The sequence below is a fragment of the Physcomitrium patens genome, chromosome 13 (assembly GCF_059467195.1).
Source record: "Physcomitrium patens ecotype Gransden chromosome 13, ASM5946719v1, whole genome shotgun sequence".
Classification (NCBI taxonomy): Eukaryota; Viridiplantae; Streptophyta; class Bryopsida; order Funariales; family Funariaceae; genus Physcomitrium; species Physcomitrium patens.
This window is the reverse complement of record NC_143422.1, coordinates 12,319,854-12,330,902: the sequence shown is the minus strand read 5'-3', so window position 1 is coordinate 12,330,902 and position 11,049 is coordinate 12,319,854. Positions and strand designations below refer to the sequence as shown.

General features: G+C 36.6%; 2 protein-coding genes and 1 long non-coding RNA gene across 6 annotated transcripts; 2 read left to right on the top strand and 1 right to left on the bottom strand.

Annotated features, from left to right (window-relative positions):
* Positions 1-3,563: 3,563 nt before the first annotated feature.
* LOC112290423 (SRP-independent targeting protein 3 homolog) lies at positions 3,564-6,042 on the top strand. Its single transcript, XM_024536623.3, has 5 exons — positions 3,564-3,862; positions 4,674-4,755; positions 5,114-5,180; positions 5,339-5,456; positions 5,581-6,042. Exons 1-5 carry the CDS (start codon positions 3,645-3,647, stop codon positions 5,756-5,758), a joined length of 663 nt encoding a protein of 220 aa, XP_024392391.1. The 5' UTR covers positions 3,564-3,644; the 3' UTR covers positions 5,759-6,042.
* On the top strand, positions 4,049-4,504 carry LOC141046102 (uncharacterized). The gene is made up of 2 exons (XR_012218800.1): positions 4,049-4,187; positions 4,444-4,504. It is a non-coding gene; the product is annotated as an uncharacterized LOC141046102 (long non-coding RNA).
* Positions 6,043-6,444: 402 nt separating the features above from the next.
* Positions 6,445-10,330, bottom strand: LOC112290422 (protein INVOLVED IN DE NOVO 2). Of its 4 annotated transcripts, none has more exons than XM_024536621.3 (9): positions 10,186-10,330; positions 9,353-9,823; positions 8,988-9,200; positions 8,623-8,899; positions 8,327-8,508; positions 8,131-8,220; positions 7,511-7,837; positions 7,203-7,403; positions 6,445-6,930 (listed from the first exon to the last, which is right to left on the bottom strand). In XM_024536621.3, exons 2-9 carry the CDS (start codon positions 9,806-9,808, stop codon positions 6,592-6,594), a joined length of 2,085 nt encoding a protein of 694 aa, XP_024392389.1. In that variant the 5' UTR covers positions 9,809-9,823; positions 10,186-10,330; the 3' UTR covers positions 6,445-6,591. The 4 variants fall into 4 exon arrangements, with proteins under 4 accessions (XP_024392389.1, XP_024392386.1, XP_024392387.1 ...); XM_024536618.3 differs by having other exon boundaries at positions 10,166-10,323; XM_024536619.3 differs by having other exon boundaries at positions 9,999-10,293.
* Positions 10,331-11,049: the final 719 nt, after the last annotated feature.

Genomic DNA, 11,049 nt, shown 5'->3' with positions numbered 1-11,049 from the left:
AGAATTGATGCAAAAAATGAAGAGATGGTATAATGCCAATCATGATGTATGATTCATTTCATGCATACTAGAGGATGCACAAGTTCAAAGGAGGTAGATGTCATATTTTAACACAAGTGTATGATGAAAATATAATCAAAAATAATTTTTAATTAATATTTAATTATTTTAAATTAATAATAATTCAAGACACGTAAACATGGCTTTTATAAAAAGCCTCTAATTTTATTTTCTTGTCTTAATAGCAAGTAGATTAAAGATTAGCTAATAATTTTACCTTTTAAAATATAAAACTTTTTTAGTACCATAGAAAGGCCATAAATTAATAAAAATAGGATAGAAGAAATAATTAATTAATATAATTGATACTAAGATTAAGTTAAGAATAGGGTCGAGCTAAAAAATCTCTATGATAGGTTGAATTGATACTTAGAGATCGACTATTTGTGGGACAAGATCAAAATCAGACCTCTAGCCATTAAAATGGCTATCTAGTACAAAGTATGGAGGCATTTGAAGCTCGGCAACTAGGATTGGTGAGTTAGTTTTAAGTTTATTCTATAAGTATAAGACTTGTTTTTATAAGATTTGAGATGAATTTGAAATTATTGTTCAAATTTATGATTTGTATTGGTGACTTGGAATTTATGCAATACAATTAGGACTAGCACTCTTAGCTAGTTTGTGCAATTGGTGTCATATCCATGGTTCAAAATTTGGCAATGCTTAGTTAATTGAGTGTGCTAAATGAATGTAGAATTTTTTGTTGATCTAATGATGTGATTGAAAGTTATTTTTTTTTTGATACAAGAAGATATTGGAAGTTGGTAGTTTGGAATTGAATAGGGTTTCTATAATATTTTAAGATCTACTAGCTAGATCATAGTGAAATTTGGTATAGTTTTAAAAGACTTGAAGATCAAACTATACATGAATTTTGAGCTAAAGTTAATAGTTGAAGTAGAAAAAAATTATATTGGAACATCTATATCAATATTTGAGTTGGTAGCCAAGTCACATTAATATAGTTTTTTGGACATTTCTCACAATATATAAGTTGGATTGGACTGAATTTTTCTAACATATAGAAGATTTATAGTGGCATTTGTGTGCAAAATTTTTCATGGATTGAATGGTCAAATTAGAAGTTACAGCTTGCTGAAGCTTACTCATTAGAATTAAGGCTTGCAAAGAAAAATCAAAATTACCTAATTATAATAGTAATAAGGCAATTGGAGTTTATATATAGTTTTCGTTAATAAAAAGAATATTTTTGAGTACTTTGTATTGGCTTTAAGTACTTTTGAGTTGAAATTCAAAATACATTCTTCTTATAATGGAAAAATCTATTAAAATTACTTAGATATTTGTAAAATACAACTTTACTTTCTACAGCTATATGCCTAGTGTATTTTCAAACAAAATAATACATAATATGACAAAAAAATGATACTAATAAATGTATATAGGAGCAAGCTAAGAACCTAACAAATATAGCAATTAAGGTTGATGCTTCTTATCAATAACATCTATCCAAATGAAGATGAAGGATGTCAAATCTTTGTTATAAAAGAATCATGATTTGAGAAAGATTTCATTCTAATTTCTATCCATGTTTGTATTTTTTTATTTATTTGTGGCATTAAAGAGATAAAAAACCAAAAAATTAAAAATTAAATTAAAAAACTATTGTTTATTGAGTTATTGGACAAGACATTGCGATTATCACAATCTTCAAGACAATACAATAGAGATGAAGACCTTCAAGAACAACATGATCTTTGTCAAATAGATAGTAAAATGCAATGTATTTTATATCATAATTTTAAAAAAGACTTCTATTACTTGGTGATATTATTAGATATTAAAACCACCTTTAATAGAATAATAAATATTTTATTTGAAAGAAGTTATGAAGGCCTTAACAATGATCAAATAATAGAGTGGTCTTTTTTCCTGAAATGGAATATTATTGATTGCTAAGAAAATCTATTGACTATCTTTGAAAAGAACAATAATTGAAGTACGTGACAAATATAATTCATCACATCTTAGACCATAAATATATAATCACTGTTCTTTGTGAAACTTATTTCTAGAAAGAAGGATAATATCATAGATATGTATATATTTTAATAGTTACTCAGGCAATATGATTAGGCTAAAGTAAATATAAATAGAGTGATTTCATAATATCTTCTTGAATAGTTTCATGGAAGCTTTATAGATACAAATTCACTTTTATACATATCTATAAGTGATTGATAGATTGAAAACTTAGCCAATAAATTACCCACATCTTATTTATATTAATATCTTGTGGTACAAGCTAACAATGTAGCACACATGTAGGAAACTTACCTTGCAAGTTAAAACATGTATCTTACAAATTGAACACATATCGGAGGTCCTGTAGAATGTTGCCACATAACTCTTAGATAGATAGTTTATATAGAAGCAAAAGTGAAGCCTTTTTTTATTCTTGTCAACATTTTTTTTTATTCTAATTTCAAGGATTTATACTATTATTGTCTTTAGAAATAGACATTTTAGTCTTAATACTATACTACTTTTGGAACAAATATTTATTCTTCTTGAATTACACAAGAGTATTTAGATATTCTTCATATTTTGATTCATGTCCTTGACAAAACTTCAATGTTGATATGACAATTATATTTTTTTTTAAGATTAGGATTGTATCGAAAAACATCTCAATTGTCTACAACATGATTGCCAATATTATACAAGTTATTGCATTATATATTTATATTAGAAATTATGTTTATTCATCTCTAAAGAATATAAAGAAGATAATTTCAAAACTTTAAATACTCACTATAATATTTCATAATTCTTATTTGTAGCATGTGTACCATCATACCCAAACCAATTCAAACAAGAATGGATCTTAAGTAATAATACATAATAATATTATTATTACGAATATTTATTGCAATCTATTACAATAATACAAAACAAATCTACTAATAGATTACAATAGATTGCAATAGATACTACTATCCACCAATCTATCCACCAACCTTTAATTTTTTATAGAATATTGAAGAAATTATATTTTTAAAAAATTAAAAAATAATTAGTCAAATTGCACCCAATTAAGTATGAATCATCAAGAATTCAAAACTAACAATACTTCCTCACCATAAATCTCCATTAAACATATCTCAAGATCATAAACAAAAACCACCACATGCCTTGAAAAAGTTCCAATCACAGAGTTAATTTTCATACAAACACACACACTCTCGCTCTCTTTCTTTGTATTGGTTCACGTCTGCAAAGAGTGACGCGGAGTATCCGACGTGGAGGAGATGTGGCGGTCAGGATCCGACGTATGCTGAGGTGGCAGAGGCCTTGCAATGGTGGCGTGGTGACGTCAGAAGACGAGCCTAACGCCGACCGCGACGTGAGGAAAGCGGACGCCGCAGTCACAGGGCCGCCTTCTTCCTCCTCCGTCTCCTTCCCCTTCGCCTTCCTCTTCTCCTTTTTTGTTTTCTATACAATCCCTTATTTCTGTAGTTGTTGTTGCTGTTGTTGTTGTTGTTGTTGTATTTGAGTTTCCGTGTGCGTAGCCCCTCGCGACGAGTCTCGCAGCTTAGTCTCATCGCGTTGCGGCAGCCATGGGGATGTCGTGGAAGATGATGGTCGGCCCAGCCATGCTGATGGGCATGAAGGCGGCCAAAATCGACTACGACGCGCCGCACAACTTGCTCATCATCCGGGTTCTGTACGCCGTCTCGCAGCTCGCGCTGTTCGGTGCTCTGTTTGTGATCTACCAGCGGATCAACCAAGAGGGCGATGAGAAGAGTACGGTGAAAGTGAAGGTTACTTCCGCCACGTAAGACCCGACTCCCTCCACCCTCTGGTTTTTTTAGCACATTGAAACCCTATGCATTTCCTGCTCGTGGGGATTTTGCCTGTTTCTGTTGGTGTCTATCTTCCGAGGGCTCGGAACTAGGTTGTGATGCCGGTGAATGTGTTCATCCGCGCTCTGTTAGTTTCGCTGTTATCTTAGTAATATGGTGGCGTAGATGGATGGACTTTATCATAGTTTAGTGCTGAAGGTTTCTTTGTTCCTTAATCAACGGATGGAGTTGTTAAGAGACTCAGGCGCTTAGATATCTGCGGTTCGCGACTTAGCATGGGTTTTTGTACAGCGCATGGTAACTTCACTTTGTAGAAATGTCGTCAAAGCTGTTCTATTAGGTGTAGAGAGGCCCTTTTGCAACGGTCTACTTGATGGACATTGCCCAGGTTAAGTGGATCTGATCGGTTGAGTGCCTAGGGCTTTTCTTTAAAAATAAAAATAAAAATAATATTTGGGAGATAAATTGAAGAATATGTTAGTTATCTTCGAACAAAGGTGATCTCTCTGGTAGAAATCTGTGAAAATATGTCACCTCGATTACCATTGTGCAGATGGTCTCGACTGTAAATGATAAGACATGTGGTTTTACCATGGCGTTTCAGATTCTTACACGTGTTAATCTCTTTCTGGCGAGTATCCTTCTCGCTAAGTTGCTTTCTGTGGTCTAGGATTAAGAACATGGTCACGAAACCCTTCTTCTGAATTAACGCAGATGTGAATGCTTGAAGCAAAAAATTCATCAGTCTTAACCTTAGTTCAATGTTTCATGTTTATGATGCAGGGGTACTTCAGAAGAAAAGGTGATGACCCATAAGGACTATGATATGTCAGAACTAATGAAGCTGGTCAAAAGTTTTGGAATGGTTAGTATTCTCTTAACGTACATTTTTCTCCCTATCAATGCCATTCCTCTTTGGCGTTGTAGAAGGTTGATCATTAGATCGTTTCATTTCATGGGAGTTGATCATGAGATCGTTCAGGCGCTATTTAGGTAAATGGTCACCACGTTGGGTTGTTTCCCCCGCCCCTAAATCACATGTATTGGTGCTATGAGCATGTTCATTGGACTCGTATGGTTTGTAGGTAGTGTTATGTGGTGCGTCTGAACTGCCTCACCTCGCGTTCAATAACTTATTTAGGTAGTTGTACAACTCTCTGAATAACGTTCGTGAATTTATTCAATCAAAGTATGACAGGAGTGGTTGGATAATTTTACTGCAGGGAGCTGTGATGACGGTCGGCATTCATGTCTACATGGCAGTGGTCCCCGCCCTTCTGTTACAATTGGGTACGATTCTTTTGAAATCTTCTTTCGCCTCTTTGGGTTAAATGTTAAGTTTGTTGTAAGTCACTAATATAATATGTAGAATTCAACGTGGGTATTTTTGCGTCACGTTGTAGCATATTCGAATCATTGTTTCTTACTGAAATGGAATTTGGATGCAGTCACGAATCCGATGACCTTGTGGGACAACGCCCTATTTTCCATATACATTTTGAAGAAGGATTCTAACAAGGATGAAAAGCTGAAGCGACCGTTCCCTAGTGACTCTCCTTTCGCCAAGTAAGTCCGTCGCTGAGCATTGATGTACAATCAACTATGCTTTGTAAGATATGTTTTGATCACGTGGTTTGAATAATTACACTTATATAATTGATTTTGGTTTCACTTGTGCTGATGACGACAGGATTGAAGCAATGAAGAAGGAGATGGCTGAAGCAGAGGAACTTGAGAGGAAGAAAAGAGAAGAAGGTGACCAGCCGGTAATTGAGGATACTGCCACTGCCACGGGAAGAGAACGTGTGTCAAGGGCTGAGAGAAGACCACGAATCAGGGATGAGAGTTCCGATAGCGATAAAGAGTAGGGGCAATTTTTTGGCTAGGAACTTTGCTATGGGTACACTGTTCTGATTTCTTGGATGTACATGAAGTTTTAGATACAAATACCCACATTAGATTATAACTCAGGTTGTATACGAGTTATTACTTGGTCAGGTAGTTTTGCACACCCTACAATGGGAATCTACTTTCAAATCTCTAACACCTTGTATTATTGTTAACAATACTCTTACATGTGCTAAATTTTCCAGACGATAGGATGTTAGATTTGTACCTGCATTAGGCACATTCATGGAAGATATTTCATTGATATGCGACGTGTTTACGGAGTACCAAGTCGGCCGCTAAATGTAGTACAACCGGGTTTTACGTATGCGATTACATCTGGCTTTAAAAACGTGGTGAAATTTTCTGACTATTTGTATAATCACTTGTTAATAATGATATTTTTAGACGTGTATACGAACAGAGGAACATTACTTGTGTAGCAATTAACAAACGGACATGTGGTTAACTTGCATTACATAAGTTCTATTCATCACATGTGCACATTTTCTGTTCCTAATGAACTATTTCCTAAGGTTGCGCTCCTAAACCTGGAATTTACCATGGATATATCACATGATCATTCTTCCCTGTATAAAAATCATTCTTCCGTGTATAAAGATCATTCACATTCATACCGACTTGTAGCGCATTAATGCAGAGCACGTGACAAAGCGATACGCAGACCTGGAATTGCATATACATAAATATTCCATAACATTGTAGGTAGATTAAACAAGGTTAACTAAGGTATCTAAGTCAAAATGCTCAGAGCAGATGGATCTGCTGGCTATACCTGTGCAGGTCCACTGTATTAGGGACGAGGCCTTTTTTTTCCTTTGGAGACACCAGAGGCGGGACCCTTCGTCTTCTCCTTCGTCAGCGCCATCGCTTCCTCCAACGCTTTCAGCTTCTTTTGCGTTTCCTTAACTTCATCTTCTTTATTTTTAATAACTTTTAGGAAAAAGTCAAAAAGTTGGCTCATAGTGGCTTTCTGATTTGCCTTGAAATCCCAGGGCATTGAGACAATATACCTTCCGCTAGGATTCCAAGTTGTCAACTCCAGCATGGCAGCTGCAACAGCATTAGCCACCAAGGGACCATACTTTTCGCGGATATTTGTCAACTCCTTATCGTCTTCATTAACGGAGTACTGCAGAATACACAAGCAAAAACCTTAATTAGCAAAGTCAGTTCATAAATATACACAAAATTTATCAGTCAAATGGTCATAACTTCCTTCAAATGTACTAAGAGAAAACTAACCAGAACGAAAAAAATACCCCTCTATCATGAGAAATGAAAGAAATCTGCACGAATCAAATAAAATCTCGCAACCTAAGATCTCTCACACGAACTATACAAACTAGATCAGTTCGACATAGAGGAGCTCTGCAATAATCCTCAATGTGGATAAAATCGTACCTTATGTCCTCCTTTCCCGTCGGACTCCACCCTGATTGGATTAAACGTATTATCTGCCATTAGTGTCTCTACTCTACTTTGCCACTTACAGAACCTCATTTTGCTTGGAAACTTGTGACCGCACGCTTCCCACCAACCTTCTGTGTTCAGCTGTCCCAATCTCTTCACCCCAATGTCGGATGTGCCATATTTTTCCAACACCTGGTCCACAAAAAGGATGAATAAATTACCATTTCGTGAAAGTATAGCCCGCACGTAAAAGAGTAAGTATATTTTCAGAAATACAGACATATGAAAACACTACTCACTTTCAATTTTATTATTAATGTCTTAGCATCTTCGACTTCACTATTTGCTTGTCTGTGCGAAATTGTTAATTGATTCACAAGATCATTGTTATAATCCATGTCTTCTTCGCAGTCCTTTAACTTTTCCTCCAACTCAGCGATCTTCTTGACATATTCCTCTTTTTCTTTTTCTGTTTCCTCTATGTTTGCTTCGATGATCTCTGCCTTCTTGGCCTTTTCCGCCTCCAATTGCTCCGTCACACGGTGATTCTCCAACTCACGCCAATGCTTTGCTTGAAGTTTTTTCCGTTGCTCTTGAAGCTCGTTCTCTAATTTGTCACTCTCATCCTGCAGTAATATGGACTCTAATTAAACCCAATCTAAGCACGTGTCCACGTTTTCATACTGTAAAAGAGCCTTGTGTACTAGACATTATAGAGACATACAAATCAATTTCAGAAGAATTCCACGGCTATTATTTCAGGATATCTACTTCGTCTGTCATAGCGGTACTCTAAGTTACACAGTCGTCATAGAATCCGCATTACAACAATGAAAATAGTTAAGCACGAATCAATGTCAATTACGGAATATTACACTATACACCTAACGTGGTAAAACAGTAGAGTAGAAATACCAACCTTGTGCTTTTTAATGAGCTCAATCTGCTTGAGTTGTTGCTCTTCCTGAATCTTAGCTTGAACCTTGTACCATGCTAATAGTTTTTGTGTCTACACGTGGAAATATGAGGTCAACACAGGTTTGAATGTAAAAAGGAAGAAAGAAGAATGGGTAAAAGACTAAAAACATGGATACTGTATCGAAGTTGCCGAGTACCTCCTGTCTTTCTGCAAAATTTCGAGCCTTCTCAGCCTCATTCTCAATTTGCAACATTCCTAGTTCAGAGCATTTGCTTTCTAGCTCTTTCATCCTGTTTTCGATTTGTGTTCGATAAGCACCCATATTCCTCTCATGCTCTTCCGCTGCAAGAGATGCCGCTCGTTGCAACCCCTCAAGTTCTGCGGATAAGATAAGCAAAAGCACATCAGAGAAACTTCAACAATGTGCCCCACAGATGGCAACAATGCTGAAAGATGTGGCTCTTATCCAAGAGAAAAAACGCAACACCTTACCTTTTTTATGATTCTCGATAAGCTTTAGCTTCTCACTCTCTGCTTGTTCACGTTGGGCAGTGACAAGATCTACCTTGTTGGTCAAGCTCCAGTTCTCCCGATGAGTTACTTGCAAGACATCATCCTTGTTTATGACGACTTTCTTCAGATTTTGCACCTGTTGCTGTGCTGTAAGTTCCAATTCCTTCACAATCTCTGGGAGGCATTTCAGGTCGCCATTTGCCCTCAGGTGCTCGACTAGAAGTTTGTGAGAGCCCTTGTTCCAGCCATCGACATCCTGTAAATTTGCCACTTCAACATCACCACCGTGAAATAAGAATCTAAAGAACTGGATAAAAACTAATTTGTTCGCAAGGAGAGCATACCTTCTCAGTAGCCATCCATCCATACAAGTGTTCGCCGAGGGCATGTGGATAGTTCATCTCGAAATCCTTCCGTCCTCGCCTTTTCAGGCAGAAGCTATTCTCAAACGCTTCAGCGTCTTTGAACCCATCCATTGTGTTCCGAAACCCAACGACAGCCATGCCTAGATGACCTTTATAATCATATAACACCTTAACCGATTCTGGGTTGAAAGCCTGAAATCAAAATAGAGCTTAATGGTTTTAATAGCTGAACCTTGACGAACAACAATTCACGACATAGATTGAATGAGGCTAACTTTACGCTTCGAATTCATGAATAGAAAGTTCATGCGGCGAACAATTGTATTCCTGAGTAGAAAATGTACCCGGAGATGCTCTTTGATATCTGCCGCACCAGGGCCGATTCGGAACTGGTCCGCTGGCCTGCGAGTTCGATTGTCAATGTTTTGCAATATGCCCATCCATGGACGGACACGTTTGTCGTCGTTATCCACCCTGGAAGGTACCTCTTGCTGCAAATGAATAACTCGCTCCGCCTGAGGGTGTGCCCTTGCAGCCATATCCTGTTCCAGGTACTTTTGCAAGGCGCGATGATTTCCAGCAGCGACAGGACCCCGCTCCCCTTTACCAACTCCCACAGCATGCTGATGTAATTCACTGTATACATAGTTCTGCTTCTTACGACCGGGTGAATAAGGACACCTGAAGGTGCCATCGGAGTTCAAACACTTGAGTGACCCATTTTTAAGTCCTGTCCAGGCTAAGTCGAATGCCTCATTCATTTCGTCAGAGTCATAGTCGTCACTGTCTGGCTCATCCATCTCTGAAGACACCTCCTGTAAGCAGATTAAAACAAAACGCCTAAAATACTCGTTTGGTAGGATTCTTACTGCTCAATTGTCCACACTCACCTTAACAAAACAAACCCTAGCATCTATTACTCCACATCCTCCACGAGATCATCCACGTTATTCTGAAGATTTCTAGCAAATTATGCGACACTCACGTCACCTTCAACTTCAACTCCCTTCAAGTCTCCGGACAATCAGCACTTAGGGAAGACGGAGAGTCTTCGGAGGAGAAGATCAAGGGAATAGAGATACTGCAGCCAATGTTTGAATCCACATTCGAATCGATATAAAAGCACAAATCGAAACACACGATGCAACATTCCAAACCTCCAACGGCGCCATCCTACCAAAGCCACAAGATCCAAAAGGAATCTCAAATGGCAGCGAATTACTCGGAGCCCGAAGCTTGCCTAACAGGCAGAGGCAAGAATCGCAAGAGCCAAATCGTATCAATGAAGCGAGTCTTTAATAATCTGTAGGCCACACACGTGCAGACACAACCACGCCCACTGTAGGGCTCCGGAGCAGCATAGTGCAAACTGACGGATGAAACAGCGGAACAAGTGAATGAATAAATTATGGATGAACGCAACCACGTTCTCATCAGACTCAAATACCCTGAACCGTGTCGATATCCGTGTTCGTTCCTCACAAAGGAGCCTTAAATTGGAATTCAAAATGCTAATCCTACGTAAACAATTGCATATTGTATTTGTCATTAAAGAAATATTATACAATGTTTAAGTTGAAACATACTGTGCAACTCTTTGTTGAAAAGTACACAATACTATATTGTACCAATAATGCTAGTGATTTAAAAATAAAAAAGGCATAGATTTTTTCTTTTTAAAAATATTTTGGCTAAAGTGCCAAATGTGTAATGAAATATATGAGCTTGATATCCATTTTTTCAATAAATAAATAAAATATTCACATCTTTAAAAAGTAATTAAGAATCATCAAAATAATTATTTTATACAACTCAAATTCAAAGAAAAATGAAATATATTTCTTTCATAGATTTATTAATATTGATTTTGAAATTTTTAATATTGAATTATAAAAAAATAAATTTTATTTAAATATTTTATATTTTATAATATATATGTATATATATATATATATATATATATAAAGAAATAATAAAGCAACCTAAATTGTTACTAAATTGATCCAAACTATCAAAACCATCATTATGCTCCCATCTCTCA